General features: G+C 41.3%; 1 protein-coding gene across 2 annotated transcripts in view; it reads left to right on the forward strand.

Moving 5' to 3' along the window:
- The window catches only part of aatka (apoptosis-associated tyrosine kinase a), a 46,745-nt gene that overhangs the window by 16,330 nt on the left and 12,236 nt on the right, over window positions 1–18,179 (forward strand). Inside the window, exons 2-5 of one of the 2 annotated variants that reach the window (XM_084743920.1) lie at window positions 5,012–5,145; window positions 12,754–12,895; window positions 17,024–17,103; window positions 17,525–17,643. In XM_084743920.1, coding sequence (XP_084600046.1) covers window positions 5,012–5,145; window positions 12,754–12,895; window positions 17,024–17,103; window positions 17,525–17,643 — 475 coding nt within the window. Of the gene's footprint in view, window positions 1–5,011; window positions 5,146–12,753; window positions 12,896–15,849; window positions 16,628–17,023; window positions 17,104–17,524; window positions 17,644–18,179 lie in introns of those variants that run through there. The other variant, XM_084743921.1, reaches the window with a different exon arrangement.

The following is an 18,179-nucleotide window of genomic DNA, read 5'->3' on the forward strand; positions in this document are numbered from 1 at the left end:
CATGAAAGCAGACTTAATAGTCTGCTCTAGAATTACAACATGTGTGTGTGTGTGTGTGTGTGTTATGTTGCGTGAGTCACCGTGCCTTCTGATTCAGCGAGTGTCATCACTGTTTTTGGCTTTATCACACAGTGTGCTTCCTCTCTACTTCATCCTCCTCATCACCTCCATCCATCCATTTGTGCATATACAGGTTCAATATATAATTCTCACGGTAAAACTGATGTGCATGAATTGCCATTTAATGGCTGAAAAACACAGTTATAAAGTGCTAATTCTCCTTTGGAAATTGGGCCGGTATTTTAGCTGTATAATGGCAGAGGGTTGGTTTTTATTCTTTGCTGGTTTTAATTCTCAGCTGTTGGTTTTAATACTTAGCTGCTTGACCAGGATACTAAAGGGATTACATGGAAGCTGTGAAGGAAAGCATCATCTTTATTTTCCCTATCAGTCTCAATACAATGTGTCCTGTCACCACCAACTGAGGCTGTGTGTTGTGGTATGAAACAGAAAGGTCACTGCTTGGTTTAGCTTGATAATCTCCTTTTCTGTAGACACACACACACACACACACACACACACACACACACACACACACACACACACACACACACACACACACACACACTTAATAATTCCAGTCTTCCCTACCTTGGTCTCACATATATCAGCCCTTGTAGGAGACCTTGATGAGTACCTGTATCAGCTCAATTCCTTCTCTTCTCAAGCATTTCCAAAATGTGTTTGGGATACAGTGTCAAAAGCGTTTAAATTACACCACACTTGCTGACTTCTTTTCTCACTTGCACATGGCCTCCAGTAATCCCATAATTTACTGAACACAAGGCATGAGAGATGCAAGGAGAATAAAGAGATGAGACGGAGAAGATCAGCAGAAATCACTGTAACAGAGACCCCAGTGTGCAGTGTAGCCCGTCATACACTTCATGCTGCAAGTTTTTATATCATGTTGACGTTTCTTTCCATACATGTTCTCTTTCTGATTTTGTTCTCGAATCACATTTTTCTTTTTAATCCAGCTCAACCTCACCAGAAATATGTGCGTGTTGGTCGATTATGCAAGCAGCTTTTTCTGACTTATATGTCCGTTTATTGTTAGACGGTACCCCCTAGTGGACACAGTATGTCCGGAGACGTCTAGGAAGCAAGAAAGTCTGTATGTGGAGGAGATGGCTCAAACAAGGACAGGACTTTTACCAAGAAGACCGGTGTTCAAGTGCTGTGTGAAATACTATGTCAACATGGAGTGTATAAGGTTTTGAGTAACTTAATGTTTCATCTTAACATACATAGTATGTATCTTAGTCATTTTAACCCAAAGTACAATTGTTTCCTGAACCTAACCAAGTGGTTTTATTGCCTAAACCTGACTTAGTAAACTGCCACCATTTTATACCATTAAACATGTAATATTAAGTGAGTTATGTCACGTGACAACATAGTTAAGGTTCACTAACCTGAATGATTTTAAAGAAATCTCTAATTCTAATTATTTTGACTGATATTACAATTGATATGATTATGTTTTATTTCAATTTATAATATATAAATATTATAATATATTTTTAAAATGTTAATATGATTTGCGATATTAGTGGACATTATGTGACATTTTTTTCAGGGATCTGCACTAAACAAAGATGCTTTCTAAAGTCTAGAGAATAATTGCTGTCCAACACACTTCTGCAGCACCACAATATTTAATTTAAAATGGTATTTTGACACATACTTAACCTTCAATCAGAGAATTGTACTAAAACATATTGCGATTTTTATAAAATTTAGATTCACTGTTCAGCCCTATCTGTTGCTGGTGTTCTCCACTGGTAATATATGTTGTGTATATGTTGGGAGTAATTGAGCCTGTTCTGTCTTGTAGGTATGAGGATGTGTTGTTTTTAACAGTTGATGATGTGAGCGTTGTTAACTCTCTCAGGGGTGAACTTTCAGCTGCAAACCGATCTGTTGAGTTCACCAATCGCCAAAAACAGAAACAGACTGGAGAAAGCCCCATCAGAAAACATTTGTTTCTTCCAAAAGCGGGGAAATAAAGAGGGTTTACTGCACTGTAAACGCCAGTCAATTAGTGTGTGTTGGCCAGCAAGGTTGTTACCATGGTGATGTGTTGGTGGGTCTATACACACACACACACACACACACACACACACAAACACACCAAACTCTGTAGTCCTTAAACCAGGCTTTAAGTAGGAACCTGGATGTATTCTCCCTGTCTGTTTTCATTGTCCGCCCATGTGTGCACGTCTGCTCGTGCTTGTGAGTGTGGGCTTTGTGGCCATGACATTAGGGTCAAGCTTTGGTTGGAGCGGTGCTTTCGGGGCGGCAGGAGCTGTCAGGTCTGGAACAGTGTGTTCCCTACAGCCAAATGGGTCAGGAGCACTGGGTCTCAGTCCAGTCAGTGAGCTGGAAAAGTACCCGCACACAAGCATTGCTCACCACAACTCCTAGTAGACCCATTGTGCAATGGAGCGCCATGCTTGTGTTGTTCTCACACGCGTTGAGAAATACAGGGAATCCTGGAGTGAGGAGATATTTATTCCTCTCTTCTTTAACAAGCTATTATAGGTAGATTTACAGCACATATATAAAAGGGATAAGAGTCAACATGCCATCCACATGGGTAAGTGCAGCCTTGGGACGTGGGCATTTCTAAAGTAGACATGTTGGTTATAATGGGGGTGTGTTGACAGATGGGAGAGTTCTGCCAGATTGCTGTGGTTGGCTAGTTAAGTTTAGCTATGGGTTTAGTGTTTTTTTTTTCTTTTAGGGAGAGTACATTTTTTTTTACAAGAATACATGTTGTGAGAATAACTGTTTAGAGTGACAACTTGGAATAGAGAAGCATAAATAAGGTTTGTACGGGAAAAAGAGAAATAAAATGGGAAAAGCTGTTAGGATGGGAATTTCCAACCACCACAACAATTCTTAAAATGTTTGTGAGCTTAATTTGGAGAACTAACCACAAACAGTTTAAATATAGCACTGTATAAAATTAACCTTAATAATGACTCAACAGATTTAACCCTGATGCCGTAGTGATGTCACAAGGATTTAATTTAATTGGTCATGAGATTTAAACACACTGTTTTGTGTTTTTCTCACTGGAAACTGGGAATTATATGCAGAAGTTTTGGACTTTGACCCATGATAATCAGGATATCTTAGCCTCTGCTGATTTCTCCCACTGTGCTCTTAATTTGTCTCTTCAGAGTTGCTCAGCTGTGTGGAAGCCCGGTACTAAATTCCTGGAATACCCCTTAAAATTAAATATTCTGTAGAGCGGCTTTAATGATAGATGATCCCTCCACCTTAAGGAAAAATTACATTAGAGTGCTCTTTAAAGTGCCCATCCATTATTTATCTATTTAGGTTTTTATATCATAGCTTCCCAGTAGTAATTCTTAATGTCAAAACCTGAACAATCAAATTTTGGTTAAAGTGCAGATTTAGTTTTAGCTTAAAATTGCTATTTCCCCTATTTATGTATGTTTCTGCAAGATGACATGTAAACCATTGGTTGAGGGAGGGGAGGTGGGAGGGTATCAGATCACATTCACACCAACTTTGTTTAGTCCGGTTGAACTGAATGCAATTACCCCCTTGGTGCAGTTTTTTTGGGTTGGTGTGAACAAACAACCGCCTCCTGTCAGGTGAACTCCAGGTTCATTTCTGGTGTGAACACCATGCAAACCAATCACAAGAAGCGTGCTGAAGTATGTGTCATTTTACTGGTTAATAAACATTTTCTCTTCTGTTTCCGTGACAGCTGAACTAGCAGCACGTTTGCTACCAAAACATTGACTGACAGGAGACACTCAGAGTTTAGCAGTTATTCAAGTTGACAACGGCAAATTTGTAGAGGTGTCTCTATGTTCCCTTCTCAGTTTTTTGTCCCTTCTAATTGAAGTTCTCCTCCCGCATCACTTTTTGTGCTTTCACTGAATTTAAAGACAAATACAGTGGGCTTTGTTGTAGATATTAATGAAGAAGCATGTAGATATTAGTAGTAATTTTCACAAAATAGATCAGATTAATAATGAAATTATAAATATCAAGGTAGTTTACGGGATTCATATGTGGAGTAGAGTTTTTTTTTCCTTTCCTTTTCCCTCTTTTCTTTTATCTATGCTGGCAGGAGGTTTAAAACTGTAAGTCAGATTACATGGAGGTGCTCCAAACTGTGACATCTGGCCTTCTGGCCCCTCCTGAAAGACAAACTGACACATGTACTGCACACATGTACACAATAAGTCGGCAAGAGATTGTGAATAACTTGCACAAAGGAGAAGCAATTACACATAATCACCAATAAGCATGAGCATGGTTTCTGTTTATTGGTCACAGACCCACACAAAATATTTATTTGTGGCTGAATCAGTCCTTTCCCAAAACGTCTCATTGTGTAGTCGGCTTTAATAACGTTGTCTGTATTGTTTTGGGGAGCAGTTACTTAAATTAAATGCATTTCGGGTTGTGTTTGGTATTGCAAACATTGCTGTGAGGGCGAGTTTTCGCAGATTTAGTAAGCAGCAGATTATAGATTCACAGTAAGCATTTTTATTCATCGCAGTTGTTTACAGTAAGACAGAATGAGCCAGAACACCTACTTTGCTGCTGCTTTATTAAATTATTATGAAGAACTAGTGATTGTATTCATAGGTGGTATCAAACTTTTAGCTTCTATGACTGCGAGTACAGTTTCCGCTGTAATTAAGCCTCAGGGGCCTGCTTCCTATTTAGAGTCCGATTCTAGAGATGGATAGGAAACAGAAGAGAATGCTAATGATGAGTCACATGTTTCTTTTTCGAGCTGCCAATAAAACAGTCACAAATCATCTGTGTGTGTGTGTGTGCGTGCAAATCACCTTTATCTCTATTTTGTTTTTAATTTCCTGTATGACCCTGCAGTTTGCGGTCTGATCTCCGTATGGTTTCACCCTTTTAACGCAATCATCCTCTGATGTTGCAGATGGGGCTCCGCTGAGCGAGCTGTCGTGGCCTTCGTCCCTGGCGGTGGTGGCTGTCTCCTTCTCTGGCCTCTTCACCTTTGTCTTCCTCATGCTGGCCTGCCTCTGCTGCAAGAAGGGTGACATAGGCTTCAAGGTGAGCTCACTGCTGCCCCCTGCTGGAGGTGGTCAAGAGAGCACAAACTGTGTGTGCACAAAAAGGAAGAGAGAGAGAGAGGATACTTTAATGGTATCGATTGTGTGCTACCAGTACTTAGACTCACTGCACTGACATAAAAACATCTAAACACCTTACATTTGTATTAATAAACTGCTGTTAAACCTTGTTTTAATATACCACTAAATAAAGGCTGAGTTCACAGCTGAAGTAATTTAGAGCTGCATTATAACACTATCACTATTAGATTATTTTATTGTCTTTTAATCTATTGATTATTTGTTTTGGTCTAATGCAGGGGTTCTGCAGTTTTGTCATGTTCCCAATCGGAGGCCAAACACAGTTCATGCCCCACACTGCACATTTTTATCAATCATTAACAATGACAGAGTAAGCATCTGATACATAATTATTGAAGTTAAATTTTAGTGAAATAAAACTCTTGTTTGTTTATTTTCCCTACAAAAATCCTAATCGTTCAGGTTAGTTTCACTCTGTGGTTTTTCCCTGGTCATTTATGCGTCCCCTGCAGTGGCTCTATGTCCCACCAGAGGGGCCCGAACCCCAGTTTGAGAATCACTGGTCTAATTTTTTACATGGATAAGGAGAGAAATGTAAATCCTGGAATTAGCAAATATTTCATTTTTTTAATTATGTACATGAGTAATTTGTTGCCCATTTTTTTTCCTGTCAGTTGACTAATCAGTTAATTATCTGTTTCAGACCCAAACAGCTCTAAACTGTTCCAAGTTTGAGTGCCAGTTTAATACAAAACAACCAAATCATTCAATCTAAATCATTCAATATAATGAAAGTTTACTTTTTTTTTGTCCTGAGATACACAGTGAATTTAAAGTAACTTGTAGGACTGCAACTCATGATTACTTTAGTTTTGGAAACAAAACAATATAAACAATAAGAAGAATATGCAGGGGAGGCCAAACAAGGCCTACCATGGGTCTCCTCCAGTTATAAATTGGAGCAATCAAAATGCAGGGTCAATCAAATGTCAGGGTTAAGATCGTAATTATACTTCCAACCCCCGAATCTACATATACTATAAATGCTGAAGTCTTTCGCAAAAGACTATTTACTATTGTATGCAAGTGATGCAATCGACTACCCTTACCCATCCCAGGCTGGCACACATTGTCTCCGTGTTGCCTTCAGCTGCCAGCATGACTCAGCCGTGCTGTGTCAAACATCAGCGCTGAGCTGAGCGGCTGATGAGGGCTAACAGAGGCTGACACAGGCAGGGGGCATATGGAGCGGTAGTGGGAGGGAAAAAAAACCCTAGAGTCGCTGCGCTGGCTGCTACTTGTCGTTACAAGTTTCCTATTAACATGCTGCTCATATTATGGCATTAGCATCAAAACATATTTTCATTTTTGGTCATGCATTTTAATGTGTCTAACTCTTTAAGCTGCAGAATGGATAATTTACAGTCCCAACTGAACGGCAGCGTCTTCTGTTCACATTACTTATGCAAATCATTTTGCAATTTGAATGCACGGTGTTCTCAGCCCCCTTAAGTCTCTAGGTGAATTATAAGGGCTATAGGAATTGTGAATAAAAGGAATGAAAAAAAAACATGTTTGTCTTTTTGTTGTTGATTAGAGACTCAGGTCTGTGCTTCAGCCTCCAGACTGACCAGTGGGAACAGCCTGTGGTGGGCAGATGCTGCAGGGAACAGTGTCACTAATGAGCACAGCATAGAGACGCATCATTAACAACTTTTCTTACGTGTCTGTCTGTCACACGCCAGGTCGCCTCTCCCTCATTATGGAAAAAGTGTATTTTAATAACCTGCAGGGACGGTGGGAGTCTAGGTCTGTGTCCGCTCTCCATTGGCCAGCTTTTTACTGTGAAATGACAGATGGAAGAAGGATGGCTTAAGCTGCCAAAACAGCAACAGACAGTCGTTGATTCATTTTGTCATGATCGACCATGGCCTCGCCACAAGCCTGGTTGACACACCAATATGACACTATTGATTCCTGCAGAGATATTGTCTTATAGCACCCTGTCATCAGAGAGATAAGGTGAAGGTTTGGCTACGACACAGCACTCACTACACTCAGCGTCTTTCTCAAGGACAGCTGTGAACCACTGTTCCACCCTTACTGTGTCGTTTTAGCACATACACAACTGTTAAAAATATGCAAACACCTTTTATGTTGATGTTTCTCTTCCTTTCTTTTAACATAGATAAAAACAGTAAAATTCAGAGACTAAATGTGTGATAAATATAGAATAGTTTTGGCCCCAAAAGAAGAATAAATGCATTTTTAAAACTTCTGTCACGCAACATTGTCCTCTCCATGTTTTGAATTTGTTTTTTAGTCTGGAAAAGTGTGTAAGCGACCCAAGATCATTATTGAACCGCAGTGGTGTAATTCAGCTTTAAATGTTTCGGAACCTGGAACCTCAGCAGTCTACTCAGCGGTTAGATCCAGTGGGTTTAAACTGTGATTTTCAGTCCATAGCATGTTCGGGGGATATTCTCTGATCCATTTCCAGCAGTGCTAATCCTAAACAAATTTCTATTTCTATTTTTTAGTTTCATTAATAGCTTTGCCAAAGCTGCGTGGTAATTCCAGCTCATTATGGGCATTATTGTGCATTGGACAATGAATTTGTTCCTATTTAATTCTGCACAGATTTTGAATTTGATTTTCATCAGTGACTGATGATTTTTGTTATTTTCTTACTGTTGCTCCCATATATCTTTGTCTCTTTCTGCCCTTTCAAGTTTTAGTCTGGATGAAGCATGAAGATAATTCGTAGTATTATTGGTGGTCCTCTCAGACATCTGACTGTATTGTATCATGCTTTTGTGGCAGATTATTCAAAAGTTTTGAATGCGACTGTATGCTGGGTTTTTCTCAGGATTGTAAATTCTATGTATTTTCCTTAATGGACAGTTGAACATGTTAGCAATTAATATTCAAATAATCACTAATAAGATACAAAATAAACGTCTTTTCCTAAGTTTAGAAAAGAGAGTTTAGAAAAACTCCATCGACGAACCAAAGTCTTTAGGCTGACCCTCATATTTGGACGGTGACATCCCTTCATTACTGCTGAGGAGAATGGGGTACAGCATAATTTCAGATAAGGTGTGTCCTTGAAAAAAGAGATTTAGAGATCCCCATACAGCAGGTCTGTAGGCGCTGTGATGTCCAGTTGTCACGAGACTGAGACTGACGAGGCAGACCAACCCAAACCTTGAGGAGAGCTGTGAGCTCCACAGAAATAATACACAAAACATACATGATCAGTTAATTAGTTAAATTAGATTAATCAGTTAATGATCAGTCAATGATTAATCATCAACATCTCTGAGACTATTGATTATTGAGCATTTCATGACTCTTTGGTAGACATTGCCCAACCCTACTGTGTGTTGCGAGGCCACTCTTGAAATCACTGGACAAAAAGTTTCCTTTATGGTCATCAAGCTCATTAGCTCACGATCTCACCTTTGCATAAGTTGGACAAAGTATAAGGGATGGGGGATTGTTTTTCTTGAACTGCAGCATTAATGTGAGCTGTTTCTATATCTCAGGCAGTCTTTCTGTTTTCACCTTCAGGTTTACTGAGATGTGACTCGCATTTAAAGGTGGGATCATTAGTAATTTAACAGTAGGTGTATTGACATTTGAGAAAAAGGCAAAGGAAGCAGCACAAAAGCAAGAAAGCACATGTAACTGGTTACTACCGAGGAATCTTCTATGTCAGAGGAACAGCATTATCAGCTCTCAGGCATTTGAATTCAAAATATTCAAACTGTTATGTCAAAATGATTAAAAATAACACATTAAAACTTCAGTGAATGAATGTTGTCTCATTCTTCATTGTAATTCCAGACAAGACAAGCCGGTAAAAACGGTTGATGTATTTTAATCTTTAAGCATCAAATCTTCATCTGGCTCTCTAAGTTTGGCAGCAAACATCACATAATGGTTAAAAGGTTCCCACTCTTCTTCCCTCTCTTTGGCACCGGCTCATCACTCAGCAGCTCACTTGTAAGGTGTGCATTCGTGTGGGACTGCAAAATCGCACCGCTGCGCCGTCCAAAAAAGCTTCATTATTCCTCTCCATCGCGGTGCTCTTACTGGAGCGCGTAGTGCGAGGCTGGGTATTAAGTGCTTTCTAAACTGAAGGCTCTCTGGGGAGCTATGCAACGCTGACTCACAGCCAGGTGCTCGCTTTCACACTTCGCTCTGAGAAGAGTGGCAGATGGTTCTCTTGAATGAAAAACACACATACACACATTCCTATATACACACACACACACTTGTGTTTTAGGACACATGTAAATACACACAAACATACACACACGAACACAAGGAGCCATTCAAATATTTCATACTAGCCCACTCTCCTGCTCTTCTTCTTTCTCATTTCCTCCTCTTTCTCTTCACTCTTTCCTCATTTCTTTACCTCCGTGGCTGCTGCAAATGGGAGATAGGCTTGTTAGGGGGTAACAGTTCATTAGCCAGCGGATGGATGGATGGGTGCTTATGAGCAGAGCCAGACCGGTTTCCCAACATAGCCACAGTCTTTAAAACGGCTAACAAGATTGACTTGACTTGTTGTGGGATGTTGCTTCCTGTGGTAGGACACCATCAGGACAACATCCGATACTGGAAAGAGGGGAGGCCTTGATTGAAGAGTTCTGCCATGCCTGCTGTAATCTAAAAAAAAATATGAGCAAATCATTGTGATTGGAGCATTTCACTTACTGGTGGCAGTAAAAAAAAAAAAATCTGAATGTCTATTTGTACCCAAGTACAAACAGACACATGGCAGCTATTGGGCTAATCACACCTGGCACTCTTATTTAAGCTAAAAAAAGACTTACAGATTCACTGAGGTGGCGGTGGATAGATGGGTTAAATGCATAGCTTTCCTGCTGGAGGGTGAGGCTTGAATTCTCCCCCTGGGAGACCATTAGGGCTTCAACTAATGATTATTTTACTTATTTACTGACTTAAAATGGTTATTCAGTTATCAAAGTAGTTGGCAATTAATTTAACTGTTGATTAATAATGCATAATCAAGTGGTCCCTGCAGCTCTAGAGGCTATGTTTTCACAGCAGTATGAAGTTAATGTCAATGATATCTCTTATTTACATTTTCTTAATATTTTCAGTTTCCAGTTCCACTTTGGTTCGGTTAAGCAACAACACTACTTGGTTAGGTTTAGGGAAAGAACCACATCAGCTGTTTACACAATGGGTGCAAACAGCATTGTTGGCCATAGACACCTGGGGGCTTGCCCCTGCCACGCTAGGCTATATGCACACAGGTGTAAGTAGTCACATTGTCTATTCCAACGTGGGTGCAAATAGCATCTGCTTTTAAAGGACTTTTTTTTTTTTAGGACTTATTATATCATGTTAGATTATGTGGTGATAAGTTTAGTCGAATCACGGCCATCGTGGAGAATCATTTAACCCTGTTTCTTAATCTTAATCTTTAATATACTGACTTTATGGGAGCAGATGACGTGATGTGTAGCAGTTTTAGTGTGTTGTTTTGGCAGTTTAAGGCACAGAGCACAGGCACATGTGCTAATAATGTGGAGGTCCAACAGAATTAAAAGCAGATTTTATATGGAGTCCCAGTTAACTAGGGCAAACAACTCATCAACCACTGAATAGGTTAACTGAGAATAATGTTAGAGTCAGGTTTTAAAAAGATTAGTTAGTTAGTTAATCCCTTCGTAATTGTAATTTTGGAATCAGGTCTTGCCTGGGAACCAAGTCTTGCCCCTTTTCATTCTGTGCTTCAGTGTGAGGTGAGCAAGTTTGGTACTGTACCTCAGTCAACTTTCTCCTTTCCTGTTTCCTGTACTCATATATGCTATGTGCTAGGTTTGTCTATGAAAGAAAAAGAAAAAGAAAAACAGCTGATGTTGGCAAAACTCTAGCAAACCAGCTAGCTCATCTAGATTGATCATTAGCTAGCATTTTGCTTATAAGACGTGACCCACTTTATCACTTTTACGGGACAGGGAAAAAGTTGAACAAGGTACCAAGCTTACTCAACTGTTATTGGAGCGCAGAGCAAAACGGAGGCAGAAATTAGGAAGGGTCACTTCTTATTTGGAATCTGTTCTTGACGCCCAATCCTGCTCACAGAGTTAAGTGGAGTAAATTATATTCCAAAAAACATTCCAGGATCCAAGTTTATGCTGGAACCAGAGCATCTGCTGAACAAGGCACATAACCAAAAATATAAATATATAACAATAATGTAAGTCTAACAGAAACAGAAACTGTAGGACTCTTAAGATTTCATACGAGGTCATTACTCACCCTGACAATACTCTGTTAATCTACTGTGTGCTCTGCCTCATGCTGCAGATCATGCATTTTTTTAGTCCACTGTTAATACACTGTTTTCTTTGGCTGTGCAACTTCAGCTACTCTGCTGTTCTTCTACTCCGGCATTTAAAGCCAGATGGTTGATCCATGTCTTTTTGTTAAGAGCACTACTTGGATGAGTGAAGGGCAATGCAAGATTTTTCATTCATACTACATGTGCAAAGCATTGAATCCATCGCCCTCATCCTATGTGGTATTTCACACTGAAGTTGGTTTAGGCCATACCATTTCATTTAATATCAGCACCGACATACTGCATGTATGGGGCTTCAGGGAGACAACGCGCTATAGGGACACACTACAACAATTAGAGAGCAAGGACACTGCAGTAGACCAGGGTGCAACAACGGACGGGGGCAGAAAGAAGGGTGGTAGGGATGCAGCAGACAAACAGAGCAGAGGATGTGGGATATGGTGCACACAGGGATGGAAAGAGAGAGGGTCACTGTTTTCCACTCGTCCTCATTCATCTTAGTAATGAGGAGGGGGGCTGAATCTGCAGTTAAGGGACAAGAGTTTTTTTAATTTTTTTCCTGCATAGCTGATGATTACTCTTGCCCTCTTTTGAAGGTGGTCTGGGCACTTAAAAGTTATATTGTAAAGGTTATTTCTGATTACACGTAACTTTATTAGCATCCATTTTGGCTATTGTTACATGCTAACAAAACCCTAAAAGAACACTTCACCCAATAATGATTTGTATATTACTTACCTTGTGTTGGCTTGTATTGTCCCCACGTGAACACAGAATTAATCCAAACCACCTTTCCAGACTTGTTAATGTTGATGGCGCTGCTGTTTTTATAATGTTTTTATAATACAGCATTTAAAGTATAAAAAGTGATGTTTTTTGACTAATTTTAATTTTGATTTCTTTCTTTGTTTTCTTTTTACATGACAAGAACCTTGGTTTATATATGTGGGTGTATATGGAATGAAAGTAAAGACAGAATGAAAGAAAGGAAGTCTTTGTGTACACAGTTTGAACACACACATTAGTGTGGTCCCCCTACAGCGTCTTTGTAGTGAGTCACACAATGCACCCCACAATCTACATGACTTATGTATATGGCTAGGTGGGCGTGCCTCAGTGCATTTGAATGCCTTCACAGTTGAGCCATTGTCTCCCACTATCTGACTGGTAGGATGGTTTTGAGTGGATGACTAATCCCAGCGTGTGTCTTTGCACCAGGAGTTTGAAAACACTGAGGGAGAGGAGTACCAGGCAGATCTCTCCGCCCTGGCCTCGCCTTCCTCCCAGAATGGCCCCGAGGTCTACATCCTTCCCCTCACGGAGGTCTCCCTGCCTGTCTCCAAACAGCCTGGCAGATCCAGTAAGAAGCTACACGGCACCATAAACACATTACACCTTTATGTTATACCTGCTTGTAGGGCAGAACAATTAATTGAAATGTTATTGAAATAGCAGTATGGTCATTTGTGCCAGGTTTAAAGGAATTCCCTCAAGGTTTTCTTGGGAAATTGCATAAAAAAGGTATATCTTTGGCATATTGTTCAGCCCTAACTGCTTGGACTTTTAACAACTTTTTTTTCCCCCCAGTTCAGTTTGCTTTCTTTTCTCTGCTTTGTTTTCTGTGCTGCATATTTCCGCAGCCAGTATTAATTTCCAGCTCATTAGAAAGAGTGAGTTTCTGCAATACCAACAGAATGTTAAGAAAGGTTGTTTCTTCTGTGGAGCGCAGCGCGAGTTCATTATGAAACATGTTTCTCACTCTGTTGATTTGAATGAGATAAAACTGAACACATTCTGTCAACCTCTGTTGGCACTTTAATTTGTTATCTTGCATTATTACAGTATGTGTCTTCTCTCTTGCCATCTCTCTCAACAAGGGACAGACATCTGTCCATTGTGTGCATTTAGAAATCAACCTACTGCAGTGCTGCGATGCATACTGTGTGTGAAAACTGCAGCCCACTGGAGCTGTCCCTAGTGTATGTGATATCTGGGGTTCTGTGCATGTTTGTAAATGCACCCTACATGACATTAACATGAATCTAATATGACTTTTGTTCCTATTTTACTTGAATCTTACATAAGCCAGCGTCAGCACACGTCCATACTTTGCTGGTGTGTTCAATTTGTATTCTGTGTCCATGGTCCTTCCCAGCAACGTCACAGCCTGTTTGTTTCTCTTCAGGTCATTCCGCCTCACAGCCAGCCTCTGTATGTGTATGTGCATGTGTATGATGTGTGTGTGTGTGTGCATGTGTGTGCGAATCTCAGTATAAGCCAGATCCTGGGTGCTCAAAAATGCCTCTCCCTGCATGACTCACTGGCTGTCTGCGCTGCACTGTGCTCAGCCAGAAGGGGGGTGAGTTGGGGCTCAGCATCCGAGGATGTGAGCTCCAGCAATGATTGGACAAGGCAGCCTCAGGCTCGCAGCCAATCACTAGCCTCCCCTCTGTCCTCCATAGCTACGGCTGTATGATTGGTCCAGGTGTTGCAGGGCGAGGAATGGATAAATGGCGAAAGGAGAGGAGATGGTGAAAGTGGGAGAATCTCTCCTTTCACTGAGTCAGAGAGAGTGGTCTCTTAGTCATTCCTCATTTAAAGGCAGTAATTATGTTCTATTATTATACAAACCTCTTTACATGTATGTATTGTGCACACTTACAGATTTGAAGTATTGGGAAATGTTTCATTTTTGCAGCTTTTTCTTTTACTAAGATCTGACAAAATGTCATAAGCAATGTGAACAGATCGAGAGGATAGGAAGCGGCAGGAATTATCTAATATTTCAATAAGCTGTGGTCAAGGACTGAACAGACTCTTTCATATACATTAACATCATGCACATGTCATAAATTATCCACCCCCACACTAACGTGCACATGACGAAAATGAGCCTAGTAATGGCATGTTGAACACAAACACAAGCTAGTTTATACTCTAACCATGAATGGTGTATTCTATATGAGCCGAGCATCACTTACACATCTGTGCAAACACAAAGTACAACGTTTACCATTGATCTGACAGCCGTGCTTTTCACTTGTTGCTCTAATCTTTTATTCAAGAGGTCATGTAAAGCTTTCAAAACCACCATAGAGGCTTGATGCATCAAAGTGATGTGTGTGTGTGTGTGTGTGTGTGTGTGTGTGTTTGTGTGTGTGTGAGGGGACTGTGTGTGCATGTCATTCCACAGGCCCACCGATCCTCCAGTGTTACTGGACTCTACGCTCTTTGAAATAAAGGTTCCAAAAGAGTTCTTCTGAGTTTCTACCCAGACCCAACTGTTTCTGCAGACTCCGTTTTTGAATAAAAGGCTGAAAGCGCAAGAAAGAGTTGTTGTTGGATTTTTAAAAATGCTTGAAGAGCTCTTTTTCCAATGGTTCGACAAGTTTTTTTTTTTAAAAAACCCTTAAGAACCCTTTTCATCCAAAGAACCCTTTTGGAAGAAAGAGTTCTTCAGCAATTTCAGCAATCATTGAAGAACTATTTTGTGAATGATTCTGCAAGGGTTCTTTGTAAGAGTAAAGAAGGGTCCTCTGAAGAACCTCTCACAGGGGGTTCTGGGTGAAACCTTTCACAGATGGTTTAGGTATCCTCGGTCAGCTTTCTCTGCTTAGATATTCTATGTGCTAGGCTCATCTGTGTTGAATAGAAAACCACGTTTTACAGATGATTGAAAGGCACTGTTGTAAAAGTGTAAAAGTGACTGGAACTAAGGAAGTGTCAACTCGAACCTTTAAGGCTCTACTAGGAACCAAAATGGGTTCTCCAGTGGGGACAAAGCAAATAACCCTGATGGTTCTAGTTAGCACCTTTATTTCTAAGAGTGTACCGTCCTCCCTGGGAATGCCATGAGTAGGACGGGAATGCACATTCATGCTCACACATTCCACATTTGGAATAATACCACTTCTTAATTTCTCTTTCTCCATCTGGGGAGGGGTGGTGGAGGCTCAGGGGGAGAAGTGTGGGTCTGTTATCACCGTGACAACCTCTGCCCAGCGTTCCAGTGGAGAATGGGCCTTGTGTGTGTCTGCATACGAGTGTGTGCGTGCCTGTGTGTGTGTGTGTTTGGCGCACTGGGTACCAGGAGACGCAGCGTGAGCGTGTGAGTGAGCGAGCCAAACAATGGCCCCAATTTAGGCCGGCTGGGCGGTGGGTGAGCGTAAGGCCGGCCTGAAACGTCCGTGGAACGCACCAGTGGAGGACTGGCATTATGGGTAGAATACAGTGAGGGGTCTGTGACAGAATGAGGAGAGACAGGGGATGGGTGGTGGCATGCACCAGGACCTAAGAGCGGGGAGGGGAGGCTTGAGATAAGGGTGGTGAGTGTGTATGACAGAGGTCTTTTCTGCATCTGACAGAGCAGTGTTTGTGTCCTGTTTGGCTGAGGAATGCTGCTGTCCGGGGTGACAGGGGGGCATTATGTGGGCCTTATGTCACTACTGGGTGTCTTGAAGCTGCACACAGAGCTGGCGCGTCAAACGGCACACTACCAACATGCGTGATGGTCACATCAGGCGTGATGCATGACCAGAAAACCTCAGCGCCTGGGGCAGAAATCCTCCTGTGCAGGACTGTCTGCAGATTGCTCCGCTGACTCGAAGCCATGAGAAGTTTCTATCCCACTCAGTCAACTGTAGATTAAACGTAGTCCGTATAGGAGCCAAGGATTTCTGTGTTTGCTCGACAGCTGGAGAGCTCTAGACGAGGACGGTATGTGTGTTTGTGTGTGTCCCAGTTGGAGGATGAGCTCGGTGCAGACGGGGAGAGGCGGCGTGGCAAGCTTGTTCAGCTGCGTGAGGGCTCGGAGGGTTAAATCCTGCCGAGGCTCTCTCACACACACACTGCGACCGTGGGCTCTTTCTCACATACACACAATGAGGCTAAGACGCCTGGGGTTGGGGCTGGGGCCACGGGCTCTCGGTTCTCACACTCTGAACCAGCAGTCCATCCCTGCCTGGGACTCGGACTCAGTCCCTGTCGCGGTGCTCAGAGTGGCTGGCCGCTCCACTGCTCTGTCAGCAGCAGCAGCATCATCTATCCACTCACCATCATCATCTCCATCCTTGAAACATGAGGATCCAAGGAGGTATTTAAATTTGTTCACAACTTTAGTTCTCTGCAGTGAATTTATGTGTGATGGCGGTAAACTTCCATGTACTTACAGAAGTTGTAAGTTGGGCGTATTTGCCTTCAGGCAATCTCTCCTCTTTAGCTGATGCAACTTTTTACCTAGGAAAATGTATATTTATTGTCTGGCTGAGAGGAGTTTCTATTGTTTTCTTCCTCTGAACCCCTGTCTGTGATGTTTCCCTGTCCTGAAGAGCTCATTACTATTCAAATCCCAACTTGCTATTTTTCTTTTATTCAATACTACTGCTTTTTCCCACCCTGAAATGTGTTGTTTCTTCTTCTTAATCAATTCTTTCAGATCTGTCTTCCTGTCTAAAAGTAATTTTATGTCTTTCTTACTTTTCCTTTCCAGTCCAGCTGCTGAAATCATCAGACCTTGGCCGCCATAGTCTACTGTATCTAAAGGAGATTGGACATGGCTGGTTTGGCAAGGTAACACATGCTTCTTTTTGTTCTTAAAACATACACACAATCACACAGAGCTTTTGGGTCCACAGACACTACCTTTGTACTCATTATTACCTGCTTTAACTGTTTTAACTGCATTTTTCTTTACCGTGCTAACTGCAGCACAATGTGCTTTCTGCTCTGTGTGGAATGCGAGGGTAATGTGAGGATGATCTCATTCTAGCGAAGCTAATCTTTGGCACTTGGGTAAGGGTGTTGATTCCATGGTAGACGACTTGAAATTCACAGTAAATTCCTCAATTTACTGTACAGAACACGCCGCTGTAAGACTTCCTCAATATGCTCATGCTTCATTCACACATTTTAACTGTCTGTTGATGCTGTCTGTAGTAAAATACTGTTTAAATTGCTGGAGTTTGCCGTTCCTCCTGTGTGTGCTTCTCAGGTTCTGCTGGGCGAGGTCAACGCGGGCCTCAGCACCACCCAGGTGGTGGTCAAGGAGCTGAAGGCTAGCGCCAGTGTCCAGGATCAGATGCAGTTCCTGGAGGAGGTGCAGCCATACCGGTCAGTTCACTGAGACATCAAAGAGTCTGCCCATTGTTCCAGTGGCCCATTATACTCGAACTTTAATAGTCCAAAAATGTCCCTTTGGACCGAAAGTCCATTTATTTTTTGCCCTTAATATCTCTGTGTATTTTGGCATGCAAACACTAGGAGACCTTCATCATAGGGCAGGGCAATATATCAATATGTCGATATTATATTAATATCATAAGAGACTAAATATGGTCTCAGATTTTGGATATCGTTATATTGTGATATTGCATAACTGTTGGCTTTTCCTGGTTTTAAAGGCTGCGTTACAGTAAAGTGATGTAATCCTCTGAACTCAGCAGACTCTTCTAGGTGTTTTATTATTTGCCTTTACCTATTTACTTATTATATCCACTTATTTATATCCACTTTACTGATGATTATTTATCAGAAATCTCATTGGCGTTAATATTTTGTGAAAGTACAAGTTGTCACTGCTACAATATTGTTGCAATATCGAGGTATTTGGTCAAAAATATTTTATCATTGTGGTTAAATAGTCAAGT

The sequence above is a fragment of the Lutjanus erythropterus genome, chromosome 19, assembly GCF_056507025.1.
Source record: "Lutjanus erythropterus isolate fLutEry1 chromosome 19, fLutEry1.hap2, whole genome shotgun sequence".
In the NCBI taxonomy this organism is placed as follows: Eukaryota; Metazoa; Chordata; class Actinopteri; order Lutjaniformes; family Lutjanidae; genus Lutjanus; species Lutjanus erythropterus.